The 18,260-nt window shown below is 34.7% G+C and overlaps 1 protein-coding gene across 22 annotated transcripts in view; it reads left to right on the top strand.

Moving 5' to 3' along the window:
- CEP128 (centrosomal protein 128) overlaps positions 1-18,260 on the top strand; it is a 394,114-nt gene that overhangs the window by 33,831 nt on the left and 342,023 nt on the right. For all 22 annotated transcript variants that reach the window (XR_012036993.1, XR_012036992.1, XR_012036994.1 and 19 more), the window contains 4 exons: positions 2,025-2,151; positions 3,164-3,282; positions 6,642-6,733; positions 10,768-10,840. Coding sequence is in view for 18 of the 22 variants with exons in the window: in XM_072839553.1 (XP_072695654.1) it covers positions 2,025-2,151; positions 3,164-3,282; positions 6,642-6,733; positions 10,768-10,840 (411 nt within the window). In the remaining 4 variants the exon portion in view is untranslated. The remainder of the gene's footprint in view (positions 1-2,024; positions 2,152-3,163; positions 3,283-6,641; positions 6,734-10,767; positions 10,841-18,260) is intronic.

Raw genomic sequence — 18,260 nt, 5'->3', positions numbered from 1 at the left:
CACGATTGAGAATTTTGACAAAGAATTGGAAACTCCAAGAAAGAACCAAATGAAACTGAAAAGAAAACCAAAAACTGAAAAGAAAACCAAAAGAAACTGAAAAATATAACATATATATATATATATATATATATATATATATGTATATATATATAAATAGATAGATAGATAAAACCAATCCTGTTAAATAGGGGATTTATAGTAGGGATTAAATAGCAGTTAGTATTACATTGAAGAGATAATTAATGAAGTAGGTGGGCCAGCATAAGATAGAATTTATAAAATGAAAGATATCAAAGTATAGATTCCATGATCTCTATGGGTCAAAAATGGGATAACTACAAATAAAGCCTCACACTGTTATATCATAGTAAAACCATTGACAATCCAAGTCAAAAGAAGTCTTAATAACTAGAGCTAAAAAGGTCACAATACTCACAAAACGATAATAAGAAATGACAGCTGACTTTGCTTCTAAAAGGTTAGTGACATCAGGCTTTACGTGAAAGATGTGAATAATAAAAAGTTAATAGAGCTGGTTCTGTCACTAACTTGTGTGATCTAAAGTCATTGTACATTTCTAGTCCTTTTTTTTGTGTTACAGTTCAGATTTGAGCTTCTTAACATGGTTTAATTTTATTCAGAGCTTATCATAGGTTACTGATACACCATTTCATAGTCTTTGGTCTATTTACATGTTAGATTTAGTTTTATTTTACTTATGTATAAATTATTCTCAAGGTAAACCTTGTTTTCCTGGGCCTACTTCGTGTATTTCTCTGGATTAATAGGCTGGGTCATATAGCTAGTGAATGCTTAGGGAGGATGGCATTTTGTATATCCCAAGTTAGGAAAGCAGGGGACAGAGTGTAGAAATGAGAGCAGCATTAGAATTGCATTCCTGAAATTTTATTTCTTTTAATCTGGACTGTTTTATCCTAGGTTCTTCAGGAGAGCTAAATCCAAATAACCAAAATGAAGAAGGGTTTGCTCATTTGTTATTTATATTGTTTCATCTGTGCTTTCCTTTCAACTGAGGCTATTTTTTTTCTGCACAGTTCCCCAAGGAAACCAAATTGCTCTCTCCATAAGTGGTCCTCTACTCTTTACTTCTGGCTGAATTTAAGAAACTTTGTTTTCTCAATCATTTGTTTTGACGTTCTCTTTAAAGAGTTATGGGTGACTTGTTCTATGGATCTGTATATTATTTTTATTAATACTGTTTTTTATTTATCCTTGGATAAGATATCTAGGCCTGAAGCTGCCCAGCAATTCAGGGTATTTGGATTTTTCTCAGCTTTACTCTCTCTTCTTTTGGGCTTCATTTGAATCCTCTTTTCAGGTCTGTAGTTGTGTATAGCTCTGAACGTTATTCTATGTATTTAGTGTCTTTTGTAGCTCTTAAGGTCTAAAAGATGTCTTATATCATTCCTGCTGACTGACTCTCTTATAATCTGAAGAGAGCATTCAGACTACTGTATTCTCTTCTGTGTATTAACAATCTGACCTCTGACCACATAGTTTTCTGGAATTTGAAGTCTTTGAATGAATGAAAAGACGTTCTGATATACAGTTGGGCAATGCATATTATTTTAATAGCAGCAGTCACTGTGAGAGCTGGTCAGTTTTCTGTTTGTTATAGACCTGAGGCTTCTGAAGGAGTATTTTGAAGGGAGCAAGACTCAGATATATGGCCTTATTAAATTTCTAAACATGGATGGCACGTCAATTAGATATTTAATCTGCTTTTGTAAGCCCGTAGGTAGTAGTCCTGTCTTTCACATTCTGCTAATAGATGGAATGGGTAGCAACAGATGCTATTTAAAACCAGATGCTAGAATTGGTTCTGAGAATATTTATGTTTACTGTATTTATGTTTCCTAACATACCTTACTTCAATTTTTTTCTGATATAAATTCATTTAGGGAGCTCAGATTATTTCAGAAGTAGCTTTAAAAATCTCTTGTCTGTTTGTATTTGGAATTGTTTAGGGAGCATAACTTCTCCTTCATTATATTCTTTAGTTAAAAGAAAGTTTGGAACAATCAATAGGCCAACTGCGGAGTCAACGTTTATTGAGACACTCAGGAGGGAGGAGTATTTCTGTTACGAGTCTGAGTGCAAGTGACCTTGATGGTGGCACTGTGACAGGTAAGCTCTTCACATGTTTTGAAACCTTTTTTTGCTTTACAAATATTTCTGAAACATATGTTGAATACACTTACTTCTTGGAGTACTCGGACCCATACATGAAATCATACAAATAAGGTTAAGATGCAGTTGTCACTGATTTTTATGGTACCTATTTTGAAATATGTTCAGTGGGACTTTGTTATTCTAATACTTTTGTTCTCAGACTCCATAGACTACATGACAAAACTTGGATTTAATCATCTGCCTCTAATTAAAAGGAATACACAAATAGGATTTACTGTGTGGTATACTTTTTAGATGAGAAGTCTTGTCCCAGCTTCCCAGTTTTCATAGTCTGATTAGAAATATCCTATAACACTTGTTAATACAGGTGAATTTTATCTTTGGTGCGCAGCTAGATTTCAACAGCTACATTACAGATATAACACTTGGTTTGCCTGTAGTAAATCAACTACTTCAACCCTGAGATCACATTTGAATGGAAAAGACTTAGAAAGTCTGGAGTGAAGAGAGGTGATTTACATAGAAGTAAACATTAGTAGCCAGCTTTGTTAATATTGCTATTGATCATAATACAGATTAAAAATTGGACACAATCAGCTATTTTCTGTGTAGATTTTATTGATTTTTAAACAAGGTTCAAATATTAGATTACTTTTTTTTAAAAATTCTGTTTTATTGGTATTGTTCTATTTTAGAAAGACATAAAAGTTATTTTTATTTACCAATTTATTATTCTTAAATAAGGGAAATACTATATTACATCTTTGAAAAGTATAGCAAATTAGAACTTTTGATATTTTCTATTTCCAGGTTATTTCTGTTGCTTATGCTGTATGCTTAAAGAACAAAATTAGTGCCGATTTAGTGACCCTAGCAAGATACTCAGGAAATAGTCTGGGTTAGGGCCTATGTATATATCCATGTCTGCTATATATTTTCTGAGCAAAATTTTAGGTTGTTTCTTCTCCTACATGTTTTTATTCTTTCTTTTCTTTCATCTCTGAAGAGAGCTACCGATTTCCACCTACCTCACCTCTCAAGAACTATGGGGACCAACAGGGCAGTAAACGAATTAGGTCCAGAACTGGTGTCCGATTTGTTCGGGATCCTGACGACGTGGGCCAGGTACTTTGTACCATTCTGTAATCTGTATTTGATCTTTTTTTCTTTTTTAAACCAAGTAAGCTATTTTATTTTCAATATTAATTATTATTATCATTTTTAATCAGTATTATTATCATTTATTTTGAATTTTGTAATGGAGGAATATGTTTTGTGGAATATTTAAAGGTGAATTTAGCTGGACATGTTTTGTTTCCTTGTTCAGGTGACTTACTCTTCTGTAAGAAGAGTCAAAGTCACCTGCTAAAGTCAGCTACTTATTATTTTGCTAACTTTGGTTTAATATAAACAAGTTAGTCCATGTGTGATTAACCTATCGGTTTTTTTTCATTAGTGTTTTTCTGATTGTTGAATCCCCGATGGAACTACTTAATATAAGCAAGAACTTTTCTACTTTTTTCATGTATTTCACGTATTCACTGAAGATTTTGGAAGTGTTGGTTTCTGTAGACATACTTCTTTTTCTACTTCTTTAAAGTTCCCTATAAGAGCTGGAAAAAATTTTTCTTGTTGCCTTGAGTAGCTAAATTAATTAGATAAGGGCTAGAGGATGTTGGTGATTTTGACATCTTTGTTTTGGTGGTTTTAGGATTGTAGGCTCAGAGTTTGTCAGGATACTCACCTGTAGCTTTTGCTGGTTATAGTATAAGATAGGAGTAACAGAACCAGGGGCATGAGAAGGCACCTTATAGAAACTTTTCCTCGAGGACTCCTGGGTGGCTCAGCGGTTTAATACCTGCCTATGGCCTAGGGCATGATCCTGAAGTCCCAGGATCAAGTCCCACATCAGGCTCTTGCATGGGGCCTGCTTCTCCCTCTGCCTGTGTCTCTGCCTCTCTCTCTGTGTCTCTCATGAATAAATAAATAAAATCTTAAAAAAAAAAAAAAAAAGAAACCTTTCCTCTACTGTGGTGTTTTTTTGTTTTTTGTTTTTTGTTTTTTGTTTTTTGTTTTTTTTGGTAGGTGCAGCTTGCTAGAATGGATTATATGATGACGAAGCCTAGAATAGAGAATATCCTAACATGATTCATTTACTCTTTTATTCTGTTTATTTACCACCAGTATTCTGGGACAGTGCTTGTGTTAAACAAAAACCTTGCCTTTTTGTGTAGCTTGTAATCTAGAAGTGGAAAAGTCTGGTTATTAATCAAATAAGTGCATAAATAAACCCCATGATTGTGAACTGAGATGCATGCTACAACAGAAAGTATAGGGCCATGGGAGTAAGTGGTAGAGGGACTTACCCCAGTCAGGGAAGGTTTTCTGAAGAAACGCTGATGAGCTGAGACCTGAAAGTTGAGTGAGTCATTTTAGGTAGAACAAGTCTCTTGGCAGGAAGGAAGCCAACATCTATTAGCAACTTGAAGAAGTCCATGTAATTAAAGACATATGAAGAGGTGAGACTGTGCACAGTCTTGTAAGAGAGCAATAGTTACTTTGAGAAAAATTCCTCTAGTGTAGGAAAATGGAATCAATGTGGGCAACCCAATTAAGAGGATATTGCTGTGTTGTGGGTGTGAAACACTAGTTAGTTGGATTAGGATAAATGGAGTTGAAGAAAAGGGAGATAGATTGAAAAGCTATTTGGTAGGTAAAATGAAAGGCGTTGAAGATCAGATGACTCTTTGTGGAGGGTGAGAATGATCGAAAAGGAGGTTATCAAGGTTGAGTCCTAGGATTCTTATTTGCAAAACTGGAAAATCATGGCAAAATCCAAGTGAATGGTCTGCTCTTCATCTACTATATTACCTCTACTCTCTCTTTTTAACTGTTATTCCTGATTTTAAGTCTCTTTTCTTAAGATGACCTTTGGTTCCACATTGATTGTGTACTTTATTAATGCCCTACATATCATTTGTCATTTTGTTCCCTGTATTAAATTCTGAGCCCGTTGTTTTCTACCATAATTGCTGGCACTGATTAGTTCAATGTGCATTTGTTGAATTGAATCAATTTGTTTTTTCTGCATATGTATATGACTTAAGTTTTTTTCATTCTAAATTATAGTATACATATACATATATAGTGTACTACATACTAACAACTAAAAGTACAGTAATGTAAATGAAAATCCATGTAACCACCACCCAGGCAAAGAATCAGAGCATTATTGTGTCCCTAAAACTTTTATGCTCCCCCTGTCTCCAAGAGCTATCAACTATCTTGACTTTTATAATAATCATTTTCTTGCTTTCATACAAAACAAAACATCTGTACTACTTAGATCTTGTCTAGTATTGCTTACATTTAAACTTTAAATAAATGGAATAACACTGTATATTGTTTTGTGCTTTCTTTCAATTGATGTTTTTGACATTTAGCCTTACTAATGTGTAGGTAGGTTTGATCACTTCATTTTTACTGTTATATTCCACTGGGAGAATATATCACAATTTATTTATATCCATCCTGTTCTTTTTTTTTTTAAGATTTATTTATTTATTCATGATAGAGAGAGAGAGAGAGAGAGAGGCAAAGACACAGGCAGAGGGAGAAGCAGGCTCCATGGCGGGAGCCCGACGCGGGACTCGATCCCGGGACTCCAGGATCACGCCTTGGGCCAAAGGCAGGCGCCAAACCGCCGAGCCACCCAGGGATTCCCCTCCATCCTGTTCTTAATGGGCTTTTGGTTTATTTTCAGTGTTTTTGTTATGAACAGCGCTGCTTCAAACATTCTTGTATGTGGTTCCTGGTGGTGTGGGCAAGAGTTTCTCTGCAGCATGGATTGGCATACTATGGCATGTGGTCTAGTTGAATAGAGTTCTTTTGTAGCACAGCCATGCTCATTTGTTTATGGCTACTTCTGTGCTAAAATGGCAGCATTGAGTAATTTTAACAGAAGTCATATGGACTGAAAGCCTGAAATATTTGCTATTGTACCCTTTACAGAAAAAGTTTGCTGACCTCTTTTTTTTGGGGGGTGAGGGGGTTTCTAAAAGGACTGGAATTACTGTACTATAAAGGATGTGATGGTTAATGTTTTATATAACCTTCTAAAAATTGATTTTCTTTGGAAAAATATTTCTTTCAGAATAGACATTTATTATGTCTTTTTTAAAAAACAATTTTATTATTTATTTATGAGAGACACAGAGAGAGAGGCAGAGACAGAGGCAGAGGGAGAAGCTGGCTCCATGCAGGGAGCCCGATGTGGGACTCGATCCTGGGACCGCGTGATCACGACCCGAGCCGAAGGCAGATGCTCAACCACTGAGCCACCCAGGCGTCCCGACATTTATTATGTCTTAACATTATAAAATTTGGGCATTAGTCCAAAAAGTAAGTTCTTACTAACCTCAGTAAATCTTAATGGAAGAATTAAACAGATTCCTAAATAGATAATTATCTTTTGCTTTTACCAGCTTCATTCCTTTCATCAGTCCCTCCGAGACCTCAGCAGTGAACAAGTTCGGCTTGGAGATGATTTCAACCGGGAACTTGCCAGAAGAAGCCGGTAAAAGCAGAATATGGTTTTTGTTGGAGGCATGAGTTATTAGAGGAAAACAATAAATTCTGTAATTGACATGTTTACTTGAATTTAAAAAACAGTGCTGTTTTATACCAGTATTTTAAAATTTATTAATAGAACAGTTTAAAATTCTTAGAATTTAGAATGTATCATGACTACATGTTAGACAAATTAATTTCATATTTTTAAAAAGATTTTATTTATTTGAGAGAGAGAGAGAGAGAGAGCGTGCGCACACACATGAGCAGAGGGAGGAGCAGAGCAAGAGGGACAGATTCCCTACCGAGCAGGGAGCCCAACGTGGGCCTCTGATCCCGGGACCCTGAGGTCATGACCTGAGCTGAAGTCAGATATTTAATCAACTGAGCCACCCAGGCGCCCTTTAATTTCATATTTTTAAAAACATTTTAATTTACTACACTGAAGCACTGCTGTTACAGAGAGATACATTGTGAGACCTTAGCAAAGAGGTCAATTTGCAAATACATTAGAAAGGATGAGAGACGGAGGCAGAGACCGATCTGATATTTTAGCTTTCAGTTGAAACCTTCAAAAGTGAGTGTTTTATATCTGACAAGTCTTTGCAGTTTTATCAATTCTGGGTAGTCCCCAACAAATAATCACTTTATTTAAAATTTCTTCACTGTCTTTTCATTTTTATCATCAACAGTGACAGTTGGCTTTCATTCAGAGGCCATATTTTTGCAAGAAACTAAACATTTTTATTCCTTCTCAAGAATCACAGTCTATATACAGCAGTGATGGGAGAACAACAAACCTGAATAGAAGTTTGTTTACCAAGTTTCCTTGCCAACTCCCATTCCAGCTAACAAAATCATTCCACACACCAGTTTTTTGTTACTATAGCAAAAAGAGTCAAAGCTATAAATGTTAAAAATATGTGATTATCAACTGTAGTCTGTATAATGTACTTGCTTTTAAATGGGGAAGGCAGGAAATTTAGTAATAAGAAATATGTTACTATTACTTCTACTACTAATAGTTAATATTATTGAACACTTACTACATGCCAGATAGATTTAGGTTTAATTTTAATAATAACCCTAGTGAGTTAGTCATCATTATTTTTTCCAGTTTTTGGATGTGGAAAGGGGCACAGAGAGATGAAGTAACTCAGCTTGCTGGAGTTCAAATGAGAGTTGTGGTGAAATCAGCTTTCAGGTGTAGGCAGTGTGGCCCCAGAGTATTTGCTCTTTACCACTTATAGTACCCTGTGATTCAAGGCCATTTTCATTTATAGCTGGTATGAATAAAGAAATTAAGTTCTTGAATTGTGAGCTAATATTGTTGGTCTATATTTATTGCCAGTCTTTTAAACTGGTAAAGGTTAGTTAATTTTAAAACCTAGGTATTTGTTTTTGACAAGTTGATAAAATCAGCAGAATGGTGTCAATATTTTATGTTCTTGGATTGCTTTATATGTAGCTTTTATACTTTGAAGAAAGGGTACAAATTAAGCATTAGGAAAATGAATTTTAGGAATTTGTCCTATAAGAAGACAAAGGAAAGGGGAAGTTATAGGGATGATTTACTTATTTAGTTTAAGAGATCATGTGGCTCTGCAGTGGTGGACTGGGAATCTTCTAATCCATGGCCTGGTGCCATCTGATAATAGTCTATATACTCAGAGGCATGTGTGAAGCAGAGAAACTTAAGTTAAATTAGGAGTCAAGTTTCTTCTGGAACCTGGTGACTTAGCTTTGTGAATGAGGAAGATTTTAGGATCCCATTCTGCTTTACTTATACCACAAATTCTTAATTTATGTTTATAAAAGTACCAGGTAGGAAATTGCTAGTTTAACTTTCTGTGTGATTCAGAAAGATTGATATTTTCATTTAATTACTAACTTTTCATTTTTTGACATTACAAAAGGTACCTTGAAGTAAAAGTACACCGGAAAGCAAGCTTTTAGAAAGGATTAAATAAAGTTTAACTTAGAACTCACTTTGGATGCCATATGGAAAATTGATTTGGGAAGGGCAAGTTAGAAAACTATTGCATTAGAGATGATGGCTTGACCAGGATTATGGCAGGAAAGAGATGGACTGGGCTATGTTTCAAGATATTTTTTTGAGATTGAAGAGATAGGATTTGGCATTGGATTGAATATGAGGGGTAAAGGAGAATAAATCAAGGATGACTGCCAGATGTCTGACTTGAGTAGCTGGGTAGATGGTAATTCCACTTCCTGAAATATGGAAGGCTGGAAAGGATAGGTCAGGTATAGAAATTAAGGGTTTGGCATTGGATATGTGAGGTTTGGGATGCCTGGGAGATGTCCAGATGTAAAATGTGAAGCTAGATATTTACTCGGGAGTTCAAAGGAAAAGTCTGTTAGAGATGTGAATTTAAGAGTGATGAGCACATAGAGGTAGTATTTAGAAATGGGTGAGATCTAGAAAGGAGAACATCAAGGACAGGGTTGAGTTCCAAAAACTTCCAATATTAGAAGTCTTATATACATAGAGGAGGGGCCAGTGAGATGTGAGAAATTCAGCAGTATATAGAACTACAAAAGTTAAGAAAAAGATACAAGTAAAGACATTTTTAGAGATTTAAAGACTTAGAAAATTTATCTTTTAGAGTAAAATTTACCCTAAAAGGTAAATTCTTCCTGAGTACATTACCTAAGAACATATAAGTAAAATAAGAGGATAAACAAGAAAAAAGGAGATGCAGGCTATGAGAAATAAACTAACCCAGAAACTTGGTTATCATTCCAATCCCTGGAATGATAGCCATATAGGAAATATTCACTCTAAATTAGAGCAAGAAGTAGATGTCCTTTGAGAAGAATGTAGTCAACAAGAATGGAGTAGATTCTTTTTTTTTTTTAAAGATTTTATTTATTCATGAGACACACACACACACACAGAGAGAGAGAGAGAGAGAGAGAAAGAGAAAGAGAGAGGCAGAGACACAGGCAGAGGGAGAAGCAGGCTCCATGCAGGGAGCCCGACGTGGGACTTGATCCCAGGTCTCTAGGATCAGGACCTGGGCTGAATGAGGCACTAAACTGCTGAGCCACCCGGGCTGCCCTGGAGTAGATTCTTAATAGATGATTCTGTAGAAAGAGAAAAATATCAATAATGTGATAAATAAAACCCATATAAGGTCAAAGGATGAGAAACTAGAAAAAAACAAAAGCACAAGAAAGTTAATGATCCAAGTATGAAGCTGACTGAAATGGAGACATGATAGAATGTAAACAAAGAGCATCAATTCTCTATGATGGAATAATTCATAAGAGGTATAAATTTATTGTGTAAATTGCATAGGCAGCCAGTAGAAAAACTTTAAAAATGGTAATGAATGTATCTGAAATTGGAGAGGGGTATCAGCTAAATATTTCAAAACAGTCAATTGACAGTATCTAGAGATGAAAATGATGGAAGTAATCAGCGAAAGAATGGAAATGGTTGAGCATGGGTGCTATGTGGAACCAGGGGTAAGAGGTGTGAGAGAGGAAGGGCTTTGCATTTATTTGTAAGTTCTTCTGTATTATTTGATTATTTATCATGTGTGTTACTAATTTGTTATAAATAATACTGAGAGGTATTATAAAGGTACTGAGAGGTAAGTTGGTGATGACAGAGTTTGGATAGCCCACATGGATGTAATTTGATTACAGATTACTAGTGGGGGTGTGAGATCAAGTTTTATCCTCCAACCCCCTCCACCCTTTGTTTTTAATATAAAATGAAACATATTGCAGGCTGTTTATTGAAGATGATATTCCAGTATACGTCTCAGAGTGTAATTCCCAAATCAGCACCATCAGCATCAACTGGGGATTTGTAGAAATGCACGTTCTTGGGCACCATTGCAGATCTGCTGATTCAGCAGCCCATCTTTTTAAGTCTTCCAGGTGTTTCATATGTTGGCTGATGTTTAAGGACCACTGCATTAGAGTATTATGTAATAACATTATTATGTTGTAAATGTCACAAATTATATTTTCTTAAGCAGCCAACTTGAAATATTTTTCTTTGCCTAGGTCGGATGCTGAAACAAAAAGAGCTTTGGAAGAATTGACTGAAAAACTTAATGAAGCCCAAAAACAAGATGTGGTGAGAACTCTTTGTTAAAAAAATAAATAAAAAATTCCCTATGCAGATGATAGAGTGGCTGGGCTGGTTGTAATCATAGCGAAGTTTAGTGGATTTTAACTTTTTGAGTAGTATATGTCATTTTGTCTAAACTTTGTTCTTACACTTCTTATAAATGTTCATGAATTTTGGGTATTGAAGTTTAAATATTTACCATGATGATATATTAGAGGTAGAATTCACTTATTTTGGGGCACCTGGGTGGCTCAGTTGGGTCCTGGAATCAAGCCCCAGATCAGAATCCCTGCTCAGCGGAGACTCTGCTTCTTCTCCCTCTGCCCCTCCCCCTGCTCATGCGCTCTCTTTCTCTCAAATCAATACAATCTTAAAAAAAAAAAAGAATTTATTTAACTTTTAGAGTTTCCTTATGAATATTCAGAAGGGACCCAGTGATTCCATGGCTTTTGTTAAATGATATTTGAGAGATACGGAACTTTTTGATAGTGACTTCGTAGCACTCCTCGTTAAGTATTTTCAGTATTTTCATTTTACCTGTGTGTATAATCACAGTTGCTGCAGAGACCTTGCAGTCTGTTGTTTGACATGGTGCTAACTGAAAATACCCCTAATTTGTTTTATTATCTCAAACTCAGATTGTTGATAGTCATTATTCAGTGGTTTCTTTTTATCAAATCACAGTCCTTGGTTGAATTAAAGCAAAAAATGGAGTACATACAGTGTGTGTTTCTTTCCATCATAATTTGTTTCTTTCTTTTTCTTTTTTTTTTTTTTTTAGGAGAAAAAAATTAATAGAAATTGTCAACTAAACTTGGAAATTTACCAACTTCAAGAGCAATGTGTATTTATTCATATCCCATAGTACCTTTTGTCCTATGGGAATGATAGCGGACAGAATTTTTTTCTTAACATGTTTTATTAAAACTGAAATTTTCCTAATAAGGGCAGATATTTTTTTCTGCAGTTTTTATTATGTTGACAGTTCCTTACTAACGTATGTTGAGTTTATTGTGGAGCTTGAATTTATTGGCCACGTATGCTAAGAGATGGATATGCTTGTTCTATTTCCAGAGAGATCAACTTAGTTACTCTTCTTGCAGTGAAATTTGCCCATTTCAAAAATTTATTTATTTTTTTTAAAGATTTTATTTATTTATTCATGAGAGAGCGAGAGAGAGAGAGAGAGAGGCAGAGACACAGGCAGAGGGAGAAGCAGGCTCCATGCAGGGAGCCTGATGTGGGACTTGATCCCGGGTCTCCAGGATCACACCCTGGGCTGAAGGCAGCACTAAACTGCTGAGCCACCCGGGCTGCCCCCATTTCAAAAATTTGAAAAACATCCGGCCACATGTAAGCACATTCGTCTTGTGCTTTTGGTGCTGATTTTTTTGCCTCAGAGAGATGAAGATACACTGTCTGTCTTCTGTTGAATAGACAAAATCTTTGTAGTTGGCAGCTGATGTGTGATCAGGTATGGAGTACTTTTTTTTTTTTTTTTTTTACATAAAGTCCTACATTTTTTGAGGCATACCAAGACCTTCAGTTTAAGTCATGCCAATCTAAAATACTTTTAACTATCATACTTCAAAAAACGTATTTTCTGAGATTAACAGATTGGTTCATTTCTTAGTTAATTGCAGTGGTTCACACAGCAAGAAGTTCTGCCACTGTCTGATTTACATATTATCTAAACAGGAACTGAACACACACTTTTAAGAATGTAGCTCTGAGATCCTCTGTAACTTACTAAACTATCTCTGGCTCTCTCATATATTCTAGAGTGGAGTCTGCCACCTAACAGCAGAACCTGCTAAAGCTTTGTCTCTTAATTTTTAATTTTCTAAATTTGGAGGTATAATTTACTTATAGAAAAGTACAAGTATTAGTGTATAACTCAGTGAATTATTACAAGGTGAACAGGCCCATGTAACCACCACCCAGATCTAGAAATAGAGCATTACCAGTACATGGAAGCCGCCTCATTCCCACAATCAATAATTTCTCCTCCTGTTTCCAAGAGGGCTATTTTGACTTTCTAGCCCATGCTAATTTGACTGTTTTGAATTTTTTAATATAAGTGGAATCCAATAGGACATTTTTTTTTGTGTCTGTTTTTTGCTAATCCTTAAGGTTATGATATTTCTGGATATTGTGTCAAGTACTTGCAGTTTGTTCATTTTTATTGCTCTTTGGTTTTCCATTGTATGGATTTGCTGCAGTATTTTAACATGATATTTGAATTATTTAAATTTTGGGCTATTACAAATAAGGTTGCGGTTAGTAATCTTACTCATGATTTTATTTTATTTTATTTTATTTTATTTTATTTTATTTTATTTTATTTTATTATTTTTCTTATTCATGATTTTAGGGCACATGTACATGCATTTCTTTTGGTACATAACATGGAGTACAATTGCAACATGTCTTCAAATTTAGCAGATATTGATAACTAAGTTTCCAAAGTGGTTGCATTAACTTACACTTTCATTGACAATGTAGGAGAGTTCATTTTGCTTTTTTCATCTTTTCCAGTACTTGGCATTATTAGCCTTTTAATTATAGCCAGTATGTTAGGTGTTTATAGTGTCTTATCATTGTTGTAATTTGCATTTTCATTTGTCTTTTCTAGAGTTTCTCATCTTTGGCCTAATATGGGCCTTATTTATTACATCGTTGATATTTTTCTCCAATTCCTTACTGAATTGTCTCAGGAATCTACTCCATTCTTTTTGGCTTTTGGCTAATTTCTTTTTTGAGATTCCAGTTTGCTTCTTTTGCCCATTTTTTAAATAATTGGATTTCTTATCTTTTTTTTATTGATTTGTGAGAGGTCTTTATATATTTTGTATATGAGCACTCTATCAGTTATTTGTATTACAATGTTGTCTTCAATTGTCTAGAGCTGTTTCTTCTCACTCTTGAAATTCTCTTATTGGGATTTTCTGTTGAAATTTAATCTAGTTCAGTTTTCCATGTTTTCTTTTGTGGTTGATGCCTTTTTGACCTGTTTAAGAAATTGTTCTCTATCCTCAGATCATGAAAATATTTTCTTATGTAATATTTTAGAAGCTTATTGTTTTACCTTTTATATTAAGCTTCTAATCTTTTATATTAAGATTCTAATAGCTACTTAGAATTGATATTTAAGGTATGAAGTAGGGATCATATATTTAAATGAATATCTAATTGATTCAGTTTCATCTATTGAAAGAGCCACCCCTTTGTTATTACTTTACAGTCCCATCTTGGTCATAAATCAAATGTCCACACGTGCAGGTATCTGTTTCTGGACTTATTCAATCCTCTGGTTCATTTGTCTATTCCAGTGTTCATATCACACTATCTTGATTACTGTTGCTTTTATGATAAGTTGTGATATGGTAAAGTCCTTCTACTTTGTTCTTCAAGTTTATCCCATGTATTCTTTACTCTGCATTTCTGCATTTATTTTATTTTTTAAATATTTTATTTATTTATTCATGAGAGAGAGAGAGAGAGAGGGAGAGAGGCAGAGACACAGGCAGAGGTAGAAGCAGGCTCCACGCAGGGAGCCCAATGCAGGACTTGATCCCTGGTCTCCAGGATCACACCCCAGGCTGAAGGTGGCGCTAAACTACTAAGCCACCTGGGCTGCCCCTCTGCATATATTTTAGAATCAGCATATGAAATTATTAAAAACCTGGGATTTTGATTAGATTACACTGTATCTATAGGCCAACATGGAGAGAATTGACATTTTTACAATGTTGAGTTTTCCAATTCATGAACCTAGCAAAGTTTTCCATTAATATTTATAGCTTTTATTTATTTACTTATATATTTAATATCCTTCTTAAAAGATTTTATTTTTTTATTTGAGAGAGAGAGCAAGAGAGAGCATGAGCAGGGGGGGAGAGGCAGAGGAAGAGGGAAAAGCAGGCTCCCTGTTGAGCAGGAAGCCTGACGTGGGCTTGATCCCAGGACCCTGAGGTCATGACCTTAGCAGAAGGCAGACACTTAACCAACTGAGCCACCCAGGCACCCTATAATTTTTTTATCTAGAGATCTTATGTGTTATACATCGTTTTTAAGGTTTTAAGGTTTATTTTTAGACTTTTATATTTTTAAACCATTTTTTAGAGTATCATTTAACATAAAAAAAATTAACAATATAGTACTGTCTCTTAAAAATTTTTATTATTTGTTTTTAGAGGGATGGGAGGAGCGGAGGAGGAGGGAGAGAGAGAATCTTAGGCTGAGTGTGGCTCCTAATGTGGAGTTTGATCCTATGACCCTGAGATTGTGACCTGAGCCAAAATCAAGAGTTGGACACTTAAATGACTGGGCCACCCAAGCACCCCAACAATCTTTGTCTTTTACTTGTAGGATTTACCCTCTTTCAGTTAAAGTAAATATCTATTTAATTTGTTTAAATCTACCATCTTATTATTTGCATTTCAATTGGTTTCACTTCTATTTTTCTTATATCTTTTAGATTTATTAGTTTTAATTTTTAAAATTTATAATATTTATTAGCTTGCTCATTGTACCTTCTTTTGTTCTTTCCATGGTTAACATAGGGATTAGAACATACACCCTTGGTTTATCAAATATTAATATAAATTAGCACTTTAAGCTCTTCCCAGAAAGTACAGGGGTCTAAGAACATCCTTAACACCAATAACCTCTGTTAATAAAAAATGCTTTCATGTTCTTATTATCATTAATTTTAATATTATATATAATTGAGCCACACAAACATTACTGTTAATGTTTTATACTGTAATTGTTCATTTTTACCCCTTGTATTTATTCTCAGCATTCTTCATTTCTTCCTGTGTCTCATTCCTTTTTGCATCCTGAGATTCCTAACCTGCCTTAATGACATACTTTGACATTTTCTTAAGAGTGAATGAGCATATTTGCCTGAAAGAATCATATTTTATTTAAAAAAAATTTTTTTAAGAATCCTATTTAGAATTTCATTTGGAGTGGGTTCTTTGGTGACACATCCTCTCTGTCTGAAAATATCTTTATTTCACTTTCTTTGATGGAAGATATTTTCACTGGATATAAAAATCTGGATAGTCTTTTTTTTTTTTTTTTGAGTTTGTATTTCGTAGGTATTTTTCATCATTTTCTCAGTTCCATTGTTTCTGTTGAGAAGTCAGCAGTTAATCTTGTTGGTGCTCTTTTGCTGGTAATACATAGTTTTCTCCAAATTGCTTTTGAGTTTTTCCTCTTACTCTTTGGTTTTCTACAGTTTTACTGTGATGAGCTTAGTTGTGTTCTTTTTTGAATTGTGCCATTCCCTTTGTCTCTTAGGTTCATTTTATAAATTCTTACTCATTTTTTTCATTCTTTAAATATTTTCTTCTAACCTTTTTTTAATTACTTATTCTTTCTTAAACCAAATCAACTGTATTTATCCACCTACTGATTTTTTATTCTCAGTTATCACATATTTCACTTCTAGATCTCATGTCATTGTTTTTAAGTTTGTAGTTCTTTGCCCATATCCTCAATCTGTGTATCTGTGCCTCATAACTCCATTGTCTAGATCTTCTTAAGGGCTGTTTCTATTTCTGTTATCTGTTTATCTTGGATTTTGATCACATTGTTTTTGCCTACTATTTATTTTTGATTATCTGGTTACTTTTGTCTGACAGAGAATAATATTTCATTCTTACTTGATAAGGATACAAATTTGATAATTACTATGTATGAGACGATATATTTACTTATTATTATAGATTAAGGCCATAGCAATCATGGATTACCTTATTATTTTTGTTGAGCCATTTCAGTGTTGAAAATAAAGTGCTGAGTTTCAACTATTTCTAGTTCCCCTTATTGTTAGTGGATAACCCTTCAGGATTCTAGCCCAAAGGCTAGGAATGGGGTTGGGGAAGTTTAACCAGATACCCTCTTTCTTGGAAAGGCTGTCAACTCCAGTTTTTCTACTGTAACACTGCATGTCTGTTAAAAAAAAAAAAACAAAAAAACAAACAACTCTGTTTAGCTTCTCAGTATCACAACTGCTTTTTCTGAAGTGGGCTGATATTTCAGGGAGAAAAGATCGACTAACCTCTTTGAGTTTCTTTTCTTTCATCTTGTCTCATATATCTTTATTTCTTTCTAGCTTTCCAGTGCCTTAAAACTGTTTTTTGTTTAAAATAGTATTTCTAGTTTTTTGGTCTGAATTATCTAGTCTCTTATTTTTGGAAATGAAACTCCCTGAATGTTTTTGTATATATCTGATTCTGTTACTGTATTTGATATTTCTAATGATATTTCTAAGAGGGTTTTGCTGTTTTGCAGCTATTATATGACTCTCTTTTAACTTGGTACATAGGTATATAACTTGTGAGCATGCCTATAACAAAGGCTTTGCTCCAAACTCAAATATCCTCACTGTTGTGCTGAGATTTTTCTAGTTCAGAGTAAGCTGTGGACATTTGTACCATCATGCTGTTTTTGTTTTTTTTTTTTGACATAGCTGGTTGGGATAGTTTGAGTTTAGGGTTTGAAAAACTAATTTGCATAGTGCACATTACCTTTCACTGCTTACAGAGAACCCATAGTAAAGAGTTGCCATTTCATTTTTATTTCTTTCCTATAGCAGATAAAACTAGTAAGTACTATCTACATAGTCAAGAGTGTTAATTAGTGTAGTTGGTATATACAGTTCACTAGTTTACCCAGCTGTCCAGTGTGCCCAGCTTATCAGGACATATCCTCTTATATTGTCTAAACCTGGAAGATTATACACACTTAATTGCACTCTTGGTTGAATTGTTCAGCTGTCAGTTCCTCCCATCAAGTTGTATTGCTATAGCTTGTTTAGTGTTTTCTGTAATTTGCTTTCAAAGTTAAGGGTGTCTCCTAATTGAGGGCATCTCATACCTCATGTGGGTGTATGTAGTCCTGATTGAGAAACAGTTGTCTAATGCAAAACTTAAAAATAATATTGTTGAATTTTATTTATTCATTAAGGTTTTATTTATTTGAGAGAGAGAGAGAGAGAGAGAGAGAGAGCAAGAGCAAGAGAGAGCACAAGCAGGGCAATGGGCAGAGGGAGAGAGAAGCAGACTTCCCACTGAGCAGGGAGCCCGATGTAGGGCTCAATCCCAGGACCCTAGAATCATGACCTGAACCCAAGGCAAATGCTTAAGTGACTGAGCCACCGAGGTGCCCCACTATTGTTGAATTTTAGGGGGTCTTCTGAAGGTCACATGATGTTTGCTTCCAATTTACGCAAAGCTTAATATAGATTTTCTGACTCATTCCAATTGAAGTCAACATTTACATTTTATAACTTTGATGTATTTGTGAATTCATGATAGCATGCTGTCATAGAACATGCAGTTTTGTTATTTGGATGTTAACACTTCTCAGAGGCTGCAGCTGTTTCCCCCCCTCCAGACTTAAGTTCGAAATA

The sequence above is a fragment of the Canis lupus genome, chromosome 9 (genome assembly GCF_048164855.1).
Source record: "Canis lupus baileyi chromosome 9, mCanLup2.hap1, whole genome shotgun sequence".
In the NCBI taxonomy this organism is placed as follows: domain Eukaryota; kingdom Metazoa; phylum Chordata; class Mammalia; order Carnivora; family Canidae; genus Canis; species Canis lupus.
The sequence above is the reverse complement of the archived record's forward strand: the minus strand, read 5'-3'. Positions and strand labels throughout refer to the sequence as shown.